At 49.4% G+C, this 19,491-nt stretch overlaps 1 protein-coding gene across 1 annotated transcript; it reads left to right on the top strand.

Moving 5' to 3' along the window:
* The first annotated feature begins 675 nt into the window (after positions 1-675).
* Positions 676-14,239, top strand: OPRL1 (opioid related nociceptin receptor 1). The gene is made up of 5 exons (XM_033519162.1): positions 676-809; positions 1,035-1,304; positions 1,739-1,992; positions 10,488-10,843; positions 11,186-14,239. Exons 3-5 carry the CDS (start codon positions 1,766-1,768, stop codon positions 11,707-11,709), a joined length of 1,107 nt encoding a protein of 368 aa, XP_033375053.1. The 5' UTR covers positions 676-809; positions 1,035-1,304; positions 1,739-1,765; the 3' UTR covers positions 11,710-14,239.
* Positions 14,240-19,491: the final 5,252 nt, after the last annotated feature.

Consider the following 19,491-nt stretch of genomic DNA (forward strand, 5'->3'; position numbering starts at 1 on the left):
GTGAAATATCCCCAAATATGCATTAAAAGAGAGCTGGGGCACAAAGGGGTAGCCCTGGCTGCCTGCTGGGGCCCAGGAGTTCTCTGTTGGGCTGGCTTTGTGTTGGGCAGAGAAAAAACCTTTGATGCCCAAGAGCTCATGTTCTTCTTCTGCACCTCTTGGGCAAATGTGACCTGAATTTTCTCTGATCTGTCTGTGTCTCTGCTTGAGTCCCCAACACTGAGAAATTTCCCTAAAATGCAGGGAAATGGCTTCTTTGGGGAAACACTGCAGATGGCCAGAGGCACCAAACCAGGGAACTCCGGTTCTCGGCAGTCAAACCATCCCTGATCTGGGATCTAACTGGGGGTGGGTCCCCAAGTCTTCTGTTTGGGGGCTGGCCTAGCCGGGGAGCTCTGCAGCTCCTGGGAAACAAGTTTATCAGGGTGAGTGTCCCAGTGCCAGACTGGACCTGTGGGGTCTGTGTGGATCACCCCACCCTGAGGTAAGGAATTTACCACTGCAGTTCCTGAAATACCTAACTCAGACGAGAAGTGCAGGATGGTTTGGGTTACCAAAACGACCTGTAGTTAATGCTGCTAAAAGGATACTAAATAAATCAATTTTCTCCCCGTAGTTCTCATTCCTCCTTGTATTTTTTTGCCAGTTTCTAGGTCAGATTCCCCATTCCGCTGCTCCTGCGCTAGAACAGCGCTCAGGTTGCACAATTGCAGAGGAGGGAGGAATCTGCTTCCCGAATCCCGATCTCCCCGGTAGCCTTGCCCGATTCTCCCCTTCTTCCCAGCATATCCTGCTGGATCCCACCGCAGGTAGGCTGCGGGCCGGGGGCTGCGGCAGGGTGGGTTTGGGGATGCTGGTCCCTCCTCGCCGTGCCGGGGGTGGGATGGGGAGGCCACCGCAGCTCCCCCGGCCCGGGGGGAGGACGCTGCCCGTGCCTCGCAGGTGTGGGCTCGCCTTCCCTCTGCCGCGTTTGGTTATTTATCATTTCCCCCCCCTCTTTTCCTCCTTCCCCCTCCCGCTTTTCTCTTACGCAGTGGGAGCAGCCCGGCAGCCTGGCTCTGCCCAGCCGCTCTCCGTCCTCCCTCCCTCCCTCTCCCTCATCCCTCCCTTTTCCTTAAAAACGTGGGCTCCGGGGTGCAGCCCCCTGCGCTGGCAGCATCCCTGCCTGCGAGAGCAGCCCCTTCCCCTCCTCCATCCCGCGGAACCCCCGGCTTTGTCCCGTGTTCCCCCCGGCCCGGGGGTGCTGGATGTGGCCGCGGGGAGCGGAGTCTGCTCCGGAGCTGCGCTGAGGGGACCTGCCGCAGGTAAGCAGCCGCCTGGCGTTTATTGCCAACTTGGGGCTTTTCCTGCTCTTTTATCGCCATATGGACGGGGGGGTGGCGCCGGAGCCCCGGGGGCTGTGGCGGTGGAAGGTGTGGGGACTCACCGACCCGCAGGGATGGGAGAGGCGGGGGACACGCAGCCCCTGGCAGGAGGGATGATGTGTGCAGCCCGCACGGCCCCGGCGCCGGCCGTGTGGAGATATGCGCGCTCCCTGCCAGCTCGGGATGCGCCAGGCTCCCAGGGTTGCATCCCACTGAAAAGCTCCTGGGGATGGGGGCTGTGTTCCGTGGCGGTAATTCATCCTTCTCCCGTTAATAAATCACCCTTCCCCAGCGTTTCTCGGGCACTTGCCTTGCTACAGTCCCCTGCCACCCGTTTGATCAGCAGATTTTAAAGCTGTCTCTTGCTGCCCCAGGTCCTTGGCGCAGGCTGCTGCTTCAGGATGGACCCGCTCTTCCCTGCCCATATTTTTGAAGACCCCGACCTGAGGAAGCTGCTGAACGACTCCTCCATGCTCAACCTGAGCTTTCTGCCCAGCAACTGGTTCAACAACAGCACCGGGGACGGCTTCCTGCCGCTCAGCATCAAGATCACCATCGTGGTCGTCTACTCCATCGTGTGCATTGTGGGGCTGGTGGGCAACTGCTCCGTCATGTATGTGATCGTCAGGTAGGACCCCAGGGAAAGCTGGAGCGGGGCAGACCTTCCCTCCCTCAGTCCCTGCTGCGGGTAAAGCAGGCAGGCGCTTCCCTGGGCTTAGAGACGTGCTTTAGAGGTAACGATGTGGCATTTGTTTTATTGTTTTCGTTTTATTTGTTTTTTTCCCCTTCCTAGGCTGTGATGAAGGTTTCTGCCAGTTTTCAGCTGCCCTCTGGTGCCTCCTAAAGTTTAACCCAGAGAATGGAACAAGAGTGAGCAGATCTGCTCCAAAAGATGGGGCTATTTTTTTTTTTTTTCCTTCTTTTTAGGGAGCTGGATGTCACTTGGGAGGGCAATGTGCTGGGAGCATTCCACTGGCAGGGTGTGCTGGCTCCTTAATGGGACCTCTCCTTCCTGTGCTGTGTCCGGCACCCCAGCTGTGTTTGCAGGTGCTGCTCCATCTGGGAGCTGGCTCTTTCCAAAGCTGAACCTTGTTGCAAAGGAAAGCGCCTGCTGGGACGCTTCCTTTTACTTTTACAGGAGAAAAAAAAAAATTGAAAACATAAGTCTTCCATCCCTCTGGAGCCTGCAGACTTAAATAAGATATGAAAGGATGCTGCAGAGTTGAGGGCAACTTCTTTGGCTCCTTGTGCTAAGTCAGGAGAGTGGGGTTGACCTTTGCAGAGGGACAGCACAGAGCATGCACCACTCCATCCTCTCTGCCCATTGTTGGCATTTTGAGTGTCCCTGCCTGCTTCTGCTGTGGTTCAAAACCCTTCTGGTTCTGGGAATTAGAAACCTTGCTTGCCCTGCAAGTACAGAGTAAGTTTGTGCAGCTCTTGGGGCTGTGGTTATGTTAAACCCCAGCATCTCCCTTCTGATCTCTGCACCCTGCATGTTAAGGAGGCAGCTTGCATTTTATCCACATCTTGGAGCAGATTCCTGGTGCAGATGGACGCTGCCAGCACAGAAAAGACAGGCTGCATCCTCCAAGAGAAGATGAAAGTATTTAGCAGGTATTCAGACACTGATGAGATTGTCCTGTTCCTGCCAGGAGCCCAACTGCTTCCAAAACACCTTTCCCCCGAATGACTACAAGTTGGATGGGGGAGATGCTGCAAAATTAGGTCTTTGGTACCAGAGGTCAGTGAAGGGTGGTTAATCTCTGCTCCAAGGGCAAAGTAACGTGACTGTTCATCAGGCTGCCTGTCTGTGCTCCTTTAGCTGAGGAGTTTATGGCACTGAGAGGAGATCCCATTAACCCCAAGGAGCCTGCAGAGGCAGAGAGGAGGTTTGCAGCACACTGGTGCCATGTCTGGAGAGCTCGTGTTCCTGCTCAGTGTAGTAGGAATCGTTGGAGTAGTTTGCGGGTGTGTGTAAGTGTGTGAGCAGCGAGGCTCTGGGAGCTGGAAGCCCCTGTCTGATGGTGGTGATGTGGCTGCATGCTGCCCATGTGCAGCAGAGAAGGAGAGTCTGTGCATGAGCCTCAGTGTGTGTAAGGAGAAACCCTGGCAGAAATCTTTTCCCTGTCTGCAAAGGTCTGGTGGGATGTGCACAGCACGGTCCTGCTGGCCCTGCCCAGGGCTGAGTGTCCCAAACTGGGGTCCTGGCCAGGGTGGACCTGTGCCGTGGTTAACCATGAAAAATACTGGCTTCTGCTCCACACCTTTTTGACTTTGATACCTTTCAGTTGGATAAATGGCACTCAGAAAAAGGAAGTGGGATTTAACACTAGAATTTCCCATGGAACATAACTGTTTTTGTGTGTGACCTCTCATTTTATAGTTCTTAAACAATTGAAAACTGAAGACAGGTGCCACCCCAATCTCCCTCGGGTTTTTCTATTTCTCTATTTCCCTTTATTCAGGAATGAAAAGTGTTTTCTGGGGAGGTTATAACTGAACCAGAGCCCTTGTAGGAGCTGCTGTTCCCCACCCATGTTCCCTGGAAGCTCAGCACTGAGCTGAGGCCAGCACTGGGTTAGAGCTAAGGCAATGACTCTTCTTGAATCAATAAGTAACAACTTCTGTTATCTCTGCCCAGGATTCCTCTCTCCTTGCCCTGTTTAGGCCAGGAGCAGGTGTGAGGATGAATTGGACTCAATATCAAACTCCTGACCCTGGCCATGTACACAGATTGATGAAGAGCTGCCAAATTATGGTTGTACAAGGAGGATGCTGATGAGCTTTTCTCCTCAGATTAGAGCTTTGGTGCTTCATGCCTTGAGTAGCACCTGGTTTTCAGTAGGTTGGAAGTTGGTTGCTGGTAAGTCAACACAGGGTTTAGGGGTTCTTAATGATAAATTAATTGAAAAATAATCAGCAAACCCTCTGTGCTGCACCCTTATCATTGTAGGTAATGGGCACCCCAATAAAATTCTTTTCCTTCCATGCTGCAGCAATGATAACTGGGCTTCAACATATTACACAGCCCACAGGAAAATAATGTACTACCTTCCAGAAAAAGACTGGTAATGCTACAGACAGTAATTGTTTCCTGTTTTTGAGGGAGTTTGGAAATAAAAAGACTAATACCAGCACTTGAGGAAGTTGGAGGCATCAAGAAAGCTCATTTTCTTGTTCCTCCTGGATGAGTTTTCTGCAGCACCAAGGGAAAAATTTTAAAATCTCCCGGAATTTCACACAAAAGTACAAATTCAAAGCCTCCTCTAGGTTTTCCCCTCTGTTGTAGAACCCAGCCTACATGTCTATTGTATGTGGAGTGATTTAACATTTGGAACGATTAATTTATAGAGACAGTCATCGTGTGACTGTCAATCCAGTGCTGAGCAGCACTAATTGGGTAAGATGGAAAAGGGCTCTTGTCAGGAACACAATTTCCTGGACAGTAAAGGACCTATTGTGGGAACCTGCCTCGCCTGTGGCTTTGTTCTGCTGGCTCATCGTGGAGCTCCTTGCCAGCAGAGACGGTGCCTTCCCTCCCTCCTCCTTCTGCTGTTTGCTCCCTTCTGCATATATTTCCTGTTCTGCTTCTTAATGAACGTGAAACAAGGAGCTGAACAGAGGGTTTGGGGGGAGAGTGGAGGAAACCAGGCTGCTGAGATCTCTCCTAGCTAGTAACTGAAGTCTGCAAGGCTGCTTGCCCAAGATCTTGGGATTTAGGAAGGGAGGCAAAGGAGAAGGAGGGTGCATTTTTAGCCCTGGGGATGGGGCTGACCCAGATGTTCTTATAGAGGTCCCAAATCTCTGCCAGCCATTGGTGAGCCAGGGAAGGGGCAAGGTGCAGCTTGTTGTCCCTAGCTCCACCATGCTGCTGTGATGTCTCATTTCTTGGGCACTCCTCATGGCTGTGGCAGCTCTCTGCTGGGAGCCTGGCAAAATGCTGGGGATGCTCAGCTCTCTCTATGGCAGAACACCTTTCAGAGCATTTTAAGCAATGTTTTAGGTTGTTTAGGGCTGTCATTTTCATCTGCTGCCTCCAGGTGAAGCTTTAGGAGGAAAAATGTGATGGGGAGGTGCCTGAATCATGAGCCTGCCTGGGGATGCTGTGCCAGCTGTTGTTCTGCTTGAAAACTGCCTCAGTCCCTGAGAATAGGGGTGAGGGCAGCTGGCTGTGATGAGACAGGGGAAATGAAGTTAATTATGACATTTCAGAGATGCTGATTTCTTAATAGAAAGCTTTCTAAGGGAAAAGCCTGGACCAGATGTGTGTCTCAGAGCTGAAATGAAGTGAGTGCTTCATGCAGTGGGCGCCCAGCAGACACAAGTGGGGCCATCTGAGACCTTTGCTGTCTCCAGGTTTTCTTTTTCCTTGAAAAACAAAATAGACATAAATTATCACAATTTATAGAGAAATGGAACCCACACCAAGGGCTCTTTGCCCTGGAGAGTGAGTGGAGCTGGGTGAGGATGGTGAGGTGAGCAGGAGGGGATCCTGCTGTGATAATGGTCTGCAGCTCCCTGATTTCTGCATCCCTGTGAGCTCAGGTGAGCTGGACTCAGCCACATGAGCCATGGTAGCCACATCATACCCCTGCTAACACAGGTCCTGTAGCTCCAGTGTGTGTTGAAGAGCTTTTTGTTTCACCTGGCTGTGGTGAGAAGGGTGAAAGGGCCCATCTCAGTTAAAATCTGTGGTGTTTAACTGGGACTCAGTTCCCAGTGCTTTTCAGACACTGGGAAATTTTTTTTTGGGCAATTCCCAGAAGCATTCTGGATGTCAGCAGAGGCAGATCTGGCCCATGATCAGGGATAAGAGCATCCTGCTGCAGGGTGGATGCTGATGAATGCCCTCCTTAGACCAGAGCACCATTCCTGCTGGCCAAGCATCTGCTCAGGGATGTGGGAGCATCCCTGAGAGCCTCTGGTTGAGCTGATGAAGCCTTTGCAGCAGCAGCCACAGAGCCTCCTCCCTGGGCATGGCAGCACCATCCACAGCGGTGCCCAGAGAGCACCCAGAGGGTGCAGGACTGGTTTTTCATAGCTGTCCCCTGGGCACAGAGGTGAGATTCAAGGACAAGAAGATCATCTGTCCCAAAGTGTGTGCTCATCCTGGCTGGCTGCAGGTTCCCTTACTGGCCCCTGCTAGTCAGTCCTGGGTAATTTATAGGCTTTTAGGTGCTGTGCTGGTGGCTGCTTTTGCTGTAGTGTCTGGCCTCAGAGTCCAGACTAATTTAAATTTGTCCTTCTCAAATTCTGTGCAGTTTTTTCATGGCCTGTTGAACCATTAAGAACAAATCATCTTGCACTGGTCAGAATTTTCAGGCTGAGGGGGCTCTGGGATGGTGATCAGAGCAGCAGGGATGCACAGAGCAAGCTGTGGGCAGACAGCTGAGGGGACACAAATCATGACAGAACGTGCCAGATCAAATATCAGCTTCACACAACCTGAGGGCTGGGAGCAGGCTGGGAGAGAACTGGGGCTGATTTCCACCATCACAGCTCAGTAAAAATCCTTTTTGAGCCTTTTCTGCCCTGTTTTGCTTCCTGAAGCATGTCCAGGGATGGGGGCAAAGGCTGTCACTGCTGCTGGGGTTGAAGTGGGGGTGGAGGGAGCTGCTCAAGGTGAACAACACTGTCTGCATCCTAATTAGCTGGAGCTACACATATCAAAATCAAGAGGCTCCAAGAGGCAGAGAGCTCCTGGAAATGATGCTCAGGGCTTTGTGGGGCTGCAGGCTTTGCTCTGGTCCCTCTGCCCCTGGTGTCTGTAGCTCCATTTTGGGTTGTGGGTTTGCTGCAGCCAGCTGGTTCTTAAGCCCAGCCCTTGTCCTGCAGCCCTGCTGTGGCTGGGTGGAAAAGGGAAAGATGCAGAAACAACAGGTCAGCAGCTCACCCTGGGGCTCAACCAGGGCAGAACCTGTTCTGGTGAGGAGCAGCTCCTTAAAGCCCCGAGGGTGTGTCTACTCTTGATCTGCTCTCCCAGACCGTGTATTCCCCTCACCAGAGGGTCCACGTACCAAAAAGGGGGGAGGACAAGTGCTGAGCTGATATCCAGGTATTCTTCCTCTCAGACTTCAGCATCTGACAGAAGAGAAGAGCAGAGCAGAGCAATTACTGTTGTGACAAAGGGGGAGCTGGATGGGGAGCTGAACACCACCCTGTGGGAGATGCTCCATTAGGAAATTACCTCCGTGGCAGAGTGCAAGAAAGTGGCTCAGCAGGATGCTAATGTCCTCCATGGAACCCACGGGCTTATCTGCTGCAGATTTGTGTTGTGGGGGAGGAGACTGAGGTGCCTCCCAAAGCCTGAGTGTGTAATTTTTCTATTTTTCTGCAGGTTAAGAGAAAGAACACTCTTGGTTCTGGAGGAAAAGAAATAGATGTTAATCCACAGAGAAGTGTTTGATTGATTTTTGCGTGTACTGAGCATTCTGGAAATGTTTGGGAACATTGCTTGGTTGGGACAATGGCTGTTGGCTCTCAACACGTAGAGAAAGTGGTGTAAAACTAATTAATTAGGTGTAAATTGATTTCACCCCCTTTCAAGGGTGCAAAATCAGCTTTAAATTCTATTGGAAGATGGGTTGAAGGAAGTGGTGGGACAGCCACCTCAGTGTGTCCTGTGCTGGAGCAGGGGAAGGTGGCTCTGCCATCACCTCCAGGGGGTGGTGAGGAAGGAGGCAGAGGAGACGGGTCAGTGCACTGAGGGATTTTGCAGGGCCAGGCAGAGCAGTTGTTGTACTTGGACTCTGAATTCATGCTGAGAAGTGTCTGGGAGGAGTGGGACCAGTGGGGTGTGGGAAGGAGCTGAAGATTTGCTCTGCACACCCTGAGTTCAGGGCTGGCTGAGATGCCCCAAACTTCTCAGTGCTGGGGACACAGGAGTATGAAGGGAGGCAGCTTTGTCCCCCATGGATGCTGGATGGGCACTGCAGGTGGGTGAATTGTTGCTTGTTTCTCCCACTGGTCAATGACAAAAAATAAAGCAGGAACAACCTTTAATTTTTACTGTTTTGCAGTGAAGTTGCTCACCATTGCTCAAAATTGTTATTCCCTTGAGTGATAATGTCAGTAAAAGCAGTCAGGGTTAGAGGCATGGTGATGAATTGTCTGTGGCTCCAGCCCTCCTGGAAGGATGGACTACAACAAACTTGACCTTTGGGAAGCTTGAGCCAGCCCAGCCAGGTTTGTGGTGCTCAGGGGAAGCTGCAGCTCCCAGGAGACCTTTGCCAGCCCAGTCTTGGGTGACTGAATGATTTCCTAAAGCATGAGCTGACAGTGCTTATTTTTGTGAGAGCTGATCAAACAGTGATTTCACTTCTTCATTTTAATATCCCTCTGCTCACCTGGAGGGGAGAGAGAATCCACTCACAGATGCCCCTCATCCCTTTGTGCTTTACCACGTTTATGCCAAGTGCAAGAATTTAAGAAAGGAAAACCCCTGAGATGCTCCTCTGCAGTTCAGGGCACTGGAGGCTGCTGTAATTCTCCTTAGGAAATCCCAAAGCTTAAAGCCCTGGCAGCTGTCTGGTTATGTTGGATTTGCAAAATGCTTTTGCTCATTCATCCCATCACAAAAGGAAAGGCACCAGTGTTTTCCTTCTACTGCTTTTGGTTATGTAAGTTTGTCTGGGCTGGCTTTCTAAGAACCTGTGATTGATTTTTGGGCTGGGAAAAGCCTAACTCAGACTTGTGTGGGGTCCTCAAAGTATTTCCAACAATGTTTCCATCAGTGCTGACCTCCAAAAGCTTCCCTTGGCTTTCAGGGTCAAAAAATAGGATCATTTGGTTTTTCTTTCTGAAGCTGCTTTCAGACTTCTGATACAAGCCCAGCTTAGAGCTCCAAGGCAGGTAAAAAAGTACACTTTATAGTCTGGATCATTGCTTCCCTGTCTGCTTCTCTTGCAAACCTGGCCAGGTCACCATGTGTCCCAGCAGAGTTCAGAATATGCCAGTGATAATGTTCTGCCAAGCATTCAAATCATTTATCAAGAGCTGAAGAAACTCAGACCCTCAGGGAAGGGCACAGCACTGAGAAGGGCAGTTATGGGTTTGCTGTTCTGAATCAAATTGGCAAAAAGAGCCTTTTATGTCAAATCAGACCCTGTAATATTTTAACACGTATCAGGCTGAAAATAGTGCAGCAGTTTACAGGCAGAAGTGTTACCCTCAAATGAACTTGCACTCTGTTAATCACATCATTGTCTGCCATTTTTGGCCGTGTTTCTGCAAAGGCCATTAGTAGAGTAAATGATGGATGAGCTGTAGTTTTAAAATTATACCTATTTGAGCTCTTATTCTGCCCATGAGAGGAATATCCTGGAGCTGAAATGTTAGATTCAGTGTCAGAGTCACTGTTGAGCTCCCATTTCTGCAGACACTGCACGTCCCCCTGGATAGGTGATCACAGGTGGCTCTGCATCATTTCCCAAGTGTGAAAATGAGATGATTGCCATTAGAGCAAGGTGACTCTTCCTTCGGGCAGTCAGTTCGTGTGGTAAAAGTAATATTGACAAAAAAATCTTTAAAGTAGAGTTTGACTTGTGACTTTACTCCTTTCTCTAGAAAGATCCATTGTGGTATTTTAATTTCTGATTCAAATCATAAGTTCCTCAATAGTTTTGGCCTGGCCAGGGCTGGCCATTTTCCTGTTCTGATTTTACAGCTCACTTTCAGCCATGCTCTCTGGCTATGAGCCCATATCAAATGGCTGATCAAGTTACTCCTGCACCTTTCAAATCAGCTTCCTGGCTAAAGCTCTTGCCAATACTTATAACAATGAAGCCATTGGTAGTGAAATTCTAAGTTTTCCTTATTGAAGTAATTTTTCAAGAAACACCATCTGAGTTGACAGCTTCAGGCTGTCATGGTGCTCACTGGCAGTCTGAGGGAATGGTCCTCCTGGCCATGGAAGTGATTGTGGATTGTGGACCATTTGTGGTGTTGCAGGAGATGGGCTGAACTGTGTGTTGATAAACCTGTGGGAGGTTGAAAGGTGAGGATCTCACCTCATTACATAAGAAAATACAGCATCTCCTTTTGAAATCTACTTCAGTAAAGTTCAGTGTATGACCCACCATGGTCAGGTGGGAGCTCTAACCATTGCTCATTCCTTCCTTTCAGATTCACCAAGATGAAGACAGCCACCAACATTTACATCTTTAACCTCGCTCTGGCCGACACCCTGTGCCTGATGACCTTGCCCTTCCAGGGAACAGACACATTCCTGGGCTTCTGGCCCTTTGGCAATGTCCTGTGCAAGATTGCCATCTCCATTGACTACTACAACATGTTCACCAGCACCTTCACGCTGACGATGATGAGCGTGGACCGCTACATCGCCATCTGCCACCCCATCAAAGCCCTGGACATCCGCACGCCCCACAAGGCCAAGGTGGTCAATGTTTGCATCTGGGCACTGGCTTCTGTCTTTGGCATCCCGGCCATGGTGATGGGATCTGCAGAGAACGAGAACAACGGTCAGTAAAACTGCATCCAGCGGGAGGGAGGTGCTGGACAGGAGAACCCAGGGAGAGGGGTGCCAGTTTTATCAATGGGGTGAGGTCTCTGCTGTAAAATCATCTTAACTCTGACCCTGCCTCTTTGTATCGCTGCTACTGCTTTTCTAGTGTTAAACAGAATTGTTACGTGAGGAATTGAACACTAAACATAGAATTGTTATGTTAGGTTGGGAAGGCACTCTAAGATCATCAAGTCCAACCATTAACCTAACTAACCTAAACTAATCTAAAGGGGCAGATGCTTTTCTGCTTGATCTGCGTTTGCTGATCTTCCTTCCCATTTTATTTTTACTCTTGCAGAAATTGATTGTCTAATTAAGCTCCCTTCTCCCGTGGACTACTGGGATCCAGTGTTTGGCATCTGTGTCTTTCTCTTCTCCTTCATGATCCCTGTGTTGATCATCACCATTTGCTACAGCCTGATGATCAGGCGGCTCAAGAACGTCCGTGTCCTCTCGGGCTCCAAGGAGAAGGACCGGAACCTGAGGCGCATCACCCGCATGGTCCTGGTGGTGGTGGCTGTCTTCATCGTTTGCTGGACTCCCATCCAGATTTTCGTGCTGGTGCAGTGCCTGGGTGCCAAGGCAGAGAGCGAGCTGGAGCTGGCCATCTCCTGCTTCTGCACCGCGCTGGGATACGCCAACAGCAGCCTGAACCCCGTGCTCTACGCCTTCTTGGATGAGAACTTCAAGGCGTGCTTCAAGAAGTTCTGCTTCCCCACCGCCTTCAGAACCGAGCTCCAGATGTCCAACAGGATGTGCAGCATCGCCAAGGATGTGGCCTATGCCTGCAAGAACTCGGAGGGGACTAACAATCCGGCCTGACTAGGCATGGAAATCCCCATGGTGGCTGTCGCCCAGCAGAGTCCGACCACCCCCACGTCAGAACTAACTCAGATAACGGCCCTTTAGCAGGACCTCAAAACTGAGAGGTGAGAAACCAAGGAAACAATTTTGGGGGTTGGGAAAACTGGATACTGCGAGAGCACGCAGAGAAAGTGAGCCCATTTGATGCATTTTTAATTCCAGTGCATGCTGCACTAAGGAACGTGTTTGAAATCAGCCTGTTGATTCCTGCAAAACCCTGGGAGTCTGCAACATTATTGAGGGTTTTGGAATTAAGGGTTTAAAATAGGCATCGCTCCAGGGGCTTACACTTCTGCTGCTGGGAGACAGACAGAATGTGAACTCTTGCATTGCTTTTTTCCTCCTGGGTGGAGATGTTAACAGCTTGCCTGGCTCACCAGGCGCTCGTGTGCGGGTTTTCCTCCTGTGCCATCGCTCTGAAATCAGACTTTGCTGCAGCCAAAGTGGGCAGGAGCCATCAGACAAAACCCAAGATCATCTCCAGGATGAGTCATCGTGCAGGGAAGGATGCAGGGAGGGAGAGGAGGGAGCTGAAGGGAAGAGAAATTCAAACCGCTTTGGGAGGACAGCGCCAGTTCCTGCAGATGGGATCTGCAGTGAAACCCCCCTCTCAGACAGGAGCAGGGCAGGGAGAAGGGACTGTCTGAGCTGATGATGCAGCTCTGAAGAGGAGGAAGAAAAAAGACCGAGGAAATGAACACAATTTCTCATTTACATGCTGCTACTACTCTTTTTCTCAAAACTCTGTATTTCCAGTGTAATTATGGACAGGATGTGTCTGTATATACATGTCTGTAGTGCAATAGGTGCAATACATGGTAGGATTTCACCTTACCAAACATGCCTTGGGCATCTTCCTCAGTGAGAGGAGGAAGGAATGAAGTGGCCTATAGACACATATATTTATGTATAGGGAAAGCCATTCTGGAGAAGTCAGAATGGCAGCTCTTCTACAAGACATGGACATTCCTGGTGGGAGGAGGCAGCCTAAAACAATCCCACCTGCTCCACATGGGATAAGAGAGGCACAAACCATACAAAACCTGAGGTTCTGTGGTTTGTTTCATGTTTTTAACTGAATGAGACTCACGATGCTGAAAGCACGTGGGAAATGCTGCCCAGGTACCACCACTCCTGCCAACCATGGATTGATTTTTCTCTCCCAGAGTAGGTGAGAGTTTTGTGGAAAAGGAAATGTCCTGTCATTTCACTTGGTAACTAAAGCTTCCCCAAAGAGTGCTGGGGAGAGCAGCAGGCTGGGGCTGTCCCTGTAGCACAACAGCCCAGGGAAATCTGGGCAATGGTGGCCAGTGGTGCTGATGGGGGAGCACAACACCAACCTCCACCTGCAGATGAGAGGTCAATTCCAACATGAGAACCAGCAGTGTCATCTGGACTGTACAGATTCCAATGTGGATATATTTCTTGTGCTCTGATCTATGAGATTCTGTATTTTTAATGTATTGATCTGCCAATATTTTAATGCTGTCATGTTCTTTATATATGCTGTACAAAGGAATTGAATGTTATATTTCTATGTCGAGTGTTTCCCTCATGGTTGGGCTTAAAATATAGACGCAATTCCAGTGTCCCACGTGTAGCACCCAGATCCCTTGTAAACTGCTCAAGCTGGGAGGATTTTGATGCTGATTAACATTTGATTGGGAATCTGGATGTATACCAGAGCAAACTTTGCAATTAGCACTTCCCCACACCAATCTGGAGGGAGGAGGAAATCTGGGCACTTTAAGCACTTTGTAGTGGATGTTAATCCCTGAGCCCTCACCAGGAAATCCTGTATAAACCCCAGGCTTGTGAAGAACAGCTCCTTGAGAACTGTGCTGCTGGCAAGCTGCATCCATGCCTTTGGAAAACTGGGTTAGGTGGGATGTTTGTGGCAGTGAGTGACTTGGGTCTGCTCAGCCCTCAGCTGTGGGATGGTCTGGTGGGGTCTGGGAATGGTTGGGGCTGAAGCTGGGAACTGACCCCAGGCTGTTCTTACCCTTATGGAGCAGGAGAACATTCATTAGTGGCTGGCTAAGGAGCAGCCACTCTCCCTTTGTTGTTCTTAGCTGGGTTTTTAAATAGATTTATGTTCTCTGAAAAAAAATATACCCGTGTTTGGCAATTTTAAATATGGATTTTGTTATAATGACTATGCTGCAACGATCTTACATAATCAAGTACTCAATAAATGTGTGTTTACCAAGCTTTTGGGTATTTCCACGGCCCTCGCAGTGAATGTGTTTAGGCATTCTGTTTAATGCTCAGTGAAGTTTGTTATAAGAAGAGCAGCAAACACCTGAAAGCAAAACTTTATTGTACTGTGCCTTTGGAGTTACAGGCTCATGGTCAGCTGGATGGCTTTAGTGCTGGCTCTGTAATTCTCTTTGGAAGTGGTTGTGCTGGTGTGATTTTTACAACTGTCGCAGTGTAAATGACATTTAGGTGGCTATTTGTGTGCTTTAATAAAGGAAAATAAAACCCCCTGTGCTTTGGATGATAATCTGGAGGAGTTCACTGGGTGGATTTGGAATGTCTCAGCTCATCCCTTTTAAGTGAGATCAGTGGGAACTTTTGTTACACAGACAACTTGGTCTGTAGTTAACAGAGGAACAGAAGATGTGAAAAGGCTGGAAAATTGGGTCCCTGGGACTTGCAAAGGGCAGCTGTGATGTGTAGGCAGGGCAGCAGCACAGGCAGCTGCCTGCTGTTAGAGGTGAAGTCTGCTGAAGGATGAAAAAAAGCTCTTCCCACCTCCTGTCCCCACAATTCCCATGAGTTATGGGGTTAGGCATGACCTGGGAGAACAATAAATTGCAGAACTGCTCTGAAAATAAAGCCAGGGCCGTATTCTGTAGGAAAGATGGATCAGCCAGTGAGATGCACAATAAGGAAAGTGCTTTCTCTCTGCACAGAGATCAATATTCCTACCCAAGCAGGTAAATATCAGGAGAGGGCTTTTTATTAGCAGTGGTGATTTTCTTCTTAAAAAAGAAAAAGTAAATTGGTGAGAAAAAAAATTGAAATCTTTATTTTTCTTCTAGTTCAGTTAATTAAAAGTATCCAGGGGTGAGTTCTTATAGCAAAACCATAAACCAAAGTGCTTTATTCAGTATTATGGGATTTATTAAGGTACCAAGTATTCTCTCTGCTGCTGTTGGCTGAAATCAAGTGCTGGAAAAGGCTGAGGAATGAATAAGCTGGGGACTGAGCTTTTCCCCAAGCAGCTCCTTGGCTGCTGGTAAATCTGGGCAGATCTCTGGCTTTGCAAGAAATAGATCTCCCTTCCTCTCCTGCAGCCAACAACATTCCACCTCCTTCAACTGCAACTTCTGACAGCAAAAATAAGGAGCAGAATTTACCCTTTCACTGAGGTTTGGATGGACAACACCCTCAGGTACATGGTGGGGCTCTTGGTGTTGTTCTCTCCAAGGCCAGGAGTTTGTCTGTGATCCTTGTGGGTCTCTTCCAGCTCTGGATATTCTGTAGTTTATGGTTTTATGCTGTGGGAAGAGCTGAGCTGGGGACACGCTGGGTTACCCTTTTCTGAGCTGCAGGTCAGATGGGGGGGCATTTATTTTGGGTGAGTATTCAGCTGAAATCCCTCTCCCCAAGCCCACTGCCCATAGGAGCCACAAAGCCTTTCTCCTGCTCCAAATACCTGTGCCCCAGCAAAGCCTGGCCCCCAGGGCTGGAGACACCTTCAGCAGGTGGGAGGAACCCTGACTGCAGAGTGACCAAAGCTGTGCTGAGCCCTTGTGCTGCCCCTGCTCCAGAGCTCGAGGCTTGCCCTGATGAAGACCCTGCCTGATGCTGAGCAGGGGCCATGTAGGTTTTCCCAAGATTTCCATGAGAAGCTAGACTTTAAATTTGTCTTTCTTTTTAAAAAATTATGTTTTCCTTTTTTTTAATTTCTTTTTTATTATTTTTTTTTATTCCAGGGAGGTTTGTTAACTATTTAAAGAGTTGTCACTGAGCTCCAATCTCTCTCTGGATACTTTGGAATATCTTTGCTGGGTACAACAATGTATGTCCAGAGAAGGATGCCTCTCACCCTGCAGTGCTACTCTCTATAGTTAGAGCTTCCTTTTTTTAAATGAGAAGGATCTCCAGCAGCAGCTGGTGTGGGTGCAGCCTTTGATATCTGCTCAGAAGAGAGACTCAGACTGGCAGCAAAGCAGGCTCTGCCAGAAAAACTCCAGCTTGCTTTCCCACTCATTTTTCTGTGCTTCCCCTCAGCTATTTTTGTGGATATTTATGCAAAAGAAAGCTTCTCTTTCCTTCAACAGGAGGATCTCCCTCGGACACTCCCAGGCTGCAGCCCTGATTGTGCATTCATGGCTTCACGCCGTGTTTGCTGTGTGAATCTCTGTGGCAGCAGAGCTGCATTGCTGAACCAGTTGGTTATTCACAGCCCTGATCTTCACCTCCTGAGCCCTGCCCAGGGCTGTCTGAAGGACCAGATCTTACTCACCACCTTCTCCTTGGCTGAGGAGAACCACAGAGCTGGATGGGAGGGCTGGAGGGTAGAACCCAGCACCAACAGATGTAGGAGGGAAAGTTGTCCCATCTCCATGGTGGGGACTGCTGGTGAGGTGGGGAGGCTTGAAAAGGGAGGGATGGGGAAAAAGGAACCTGTTGGAGCAAGTCCAGAGGAAGCCACAAAGATCCTCCAAGGACTGGAGCATCTTGGCTACAGAGACAGGCTGAGCCTGGAGAAGGCTCTGGGAAGAACCTTGGGGTCCCTTCCAGTGCCTAAAGGGGCTCCAGAGGGCTGGGGAGGGGCTTTGGACAAGGGTCTGGAGTGACAGAACAAGGGGGGATGGCTTCCCACTGCCAGAGGTCAGGTTAGATGGGATATTGGGAAGAAATTCTTCCCTGTGAGGGTGGGGAGGCCCTGGCACAGGGTGTCCAGAGAAGCTGTGGCTGCCCCATCCCTGGAATGTTCAAGGCCAGATTGAAAAAACCCAGAGCAGTGGAAGGTGACCCTGCCCATGGCAAGGGGTTGGAATGAAGCATCCTTTAAGATTCCTTCCCACCCAAACCCATCTATGATTCTGTGGATCTATGAAATGGAAGGTGGGAAGAGCAGCCCATAAGCCAAAAGTCCTGCTGCTGTGTGAGGAACAGAGATGGGCTATAAGGAAGTACAGCGTGTGCTGTGTGGTACTGATGGATCACACAGGGTTTTTTAGACCCCTTCTTGTCACGTCTGAGCTGCTGCACCTCTATTTTGAGTGGCCCACAGTGGCTGTGTGCACCTGCCCTACTGCTCATTTACACTGGGGATTCATGACCCCTTTGCTCTAAATGTGGTAGCAGAAGCACTGAGGTCAGAGCTCCTTTTTTGGAAGAGGACATTTTACCATTTTCCAAGCAAAGGGATTGCTATTAGATTGGGTGCTTTCAAATCAAAGAGCCCCATGGCTCACAAACTCCCTTTGTTCCTGCTTTCAGCACTCTGAAGCCTGGATAGATTGCATGAGGGAATGAAATAATCAATAAACAGAGCAACATGGTTTCATATCTTGGCAACGATGATGCTGCTGAGCCATGTAAACTGATTTTGTTCTCTCTCCCTCAGTGCAGAGATCCTGTCTGGCTGTAGGGAAGGAGTGATGCCGGCTCTCCTCAGTGCTGGGGGACACAGCCCCTTCTCCAGTCTCAAGGTTTGTGCTTCAGCAACGCCAAAACTCCCTAAACTGTTCCTGGGTTAGAAAGTGCACAATAATATCCTACCCCAACTGGCAATTCCTTCACCCCACAGTACAACATCTCCCATGTTCAGATTCACAGAATCTCACAGTCCTAGAGTGCTTTGGGTTGGAAGGACCTCAAACACCATCTAGTTCCAACCCCTTGCCATAAGCAGGATTCTCGGGAATTCTTCCTGTGGCTGAACTGCTGGAAGGGCCTCTGAGAGGAAATCATATCCTGTTCAGCCAGCCCACTCTTGCAGCAAAAGGGGTTTTCCCTCCAGTCTGTGTTGTTTCTGGGGGAGGATGCAGCTCCAGTGCTGATGGAGCTCCTGCCACAGCAGTGGTCAGGGAGAGCATCGCTGCTTCCCTCCGCTCTGGGCCTGAGGCCAGGCAGGAAGGGCTGGAGCCTGGGGCAGCAACAGCAGCAGCACTGCCAAGCAGCACATTTTCACTGTAATGAAATGAAGAATGATCCTTGCAGAAACCAAGCAGGAAACCTGATTTTTCCAAGGAAACCACTGAAAGAATCAGCATCTTCCCATAGACTGGTTTTGGCTGCATTAGATCACATTTTTCCTGGTCACAGAGAGGAGCCCAGGCAGAGCCTGAGCTGGCTCTGTCCATTCAATAAACATCAGTTTCTCTGTGTGTTTCCAGCCTGGCATGTGCAGTGAATGCTCTGAGGAACACTCATGCCATGCTGATTTCATCCAGTGACTAGGAATAAAAACAGAAGCTCTGTAGTCAACATGAAATTAAGATTAATGGCTTTTCAGGTTGATTTTCTCTGTGTGAAACAAACCCCGTATTGTGATTTGGCTATTTAATGTTTTCTCAATGTCAGGCATTAATAGCAACTTCTCCACATGCACAGGTCACTTGCTCACATATTTTGGAGTTTCCCTCTTCTCAGCCTTGCACTGTTCTTGCCTTGTTTAACCACAGAGGAAATCATAGAATCACAGGATGGATTGTGCTGGAAGGGACCTTAAATGTCATCTATCCATCCTTCATGATATTAAAATTTCTGGAGATAATCACCTGCCCCCAGGGACCCAGCGTCAAGGGGCAGAAAATGAGCCCAGCCCCTGGTGCTGGTATTTACCCTTGTCCCTGCATTCCAGAGGTGGCTGGGAGGTGGCAATGGAAAGAAAACCAGGGTTCTCCCTGTGGTTTGCTTTGGCACCTGCACCAGGGTTTAATTTAGGTGTGCTTGGCTGGAAAATTGCTGCATCTTCTGCTGAGTGTCAGCGATGCCACCGACACCTTCTGCCTGGGGCTACCCACCAGGATTGTGGAGGATGAGCTCAAGACCAGGCTGGATGGGGCTCTGAGAATCCTGGTTAGTGGGAGGTGTCCCTGCCCATGGCAGGGTGTTGAAACTGGTTGATCTTTAAAGTCCCTTCCAACCCAAACCATTATGTCAGTCTGTGATTCTGTGATTTTTTGAGGCTCTGACCTGCCCCATCCATCATGAAAAGGTGGCCCTCAGCTTCACATCCCAGCTCCTGGTCAGCGTGGGTGAAGGAGCTCAGCTGGGTGTGGCCACTGCATGAAGGATCCGCTGAATCCATCACAGGGATAAGGGAAATTTAATTACATCTAAGACTTCCATCAATGCTCAGCAGCAGCAGGCTGGGTCTCAGGGGAGATTTTTCATTGCATTGAAATCTGACTTTGTTAATTACAGGTCTCCGATCTCATTTGATGGTTAAGTTTATAAAACTGAATCCTTATTTCTCTGATTTCCTTATTCAGCTGGTTTATTGAGTCTTGTACAAGGGATGGTTTGGACCTTAGAAACTCCCAAGGTGTCTTACACTTCTGGCACAAGCTGTGCAGGAAAAGCACTGGAGCAAGGGGAGGTGATGGGGATGTGCAGAAGTCTGGTGAAAGACAGAGAAAGAAAACACATCTCAGGAAAACTGAAAATGGGGACAAAGGTCTTGCTGTCAAACTGTAGCTGGTTTTATCCCCAGAGGGAACTCTGCCTTCCCACATGGGATGCACCCAGAGCCCCCACCCCACCCAGCCAGGG

The sequence above is a fragment of the Parus major genome, chromosome 20, assembly GCF_001522545.3.
Source record: "Parus major isolate Abel chromosome 20, Parus_major1.1, whole genome shotgun sequence".
In the NCBI taxonomy this organism is placed as follows: Eukaryota; Metazoa; Chordata; class Aves; order Passeriformes; family Paridae; genus Parus; species Parus major.

Coding starts and splice junctions, on each gene's coding strand:
- OPRL1 (XM_033519162.1), top strand. CDS start 1,766: ATGGACCCGCTCTTCCCTGCCCATATTTTTGAAGACCCCGACCTGAGG. Junction 1,993..10,487: donor GTCATGTATGTGATCGTCAG/GTAGGACCCCAG, acceptor CCTTCCTTTCAG/ATTCACCAAGATGAAGACAG. Junction 10,844..11,185: donor TGCAGAGAACGAGAACAACG/GTCAGTAAAACT, acceptor TTACTCTTGCAG/AAATTGATTGTCTAATTAAG.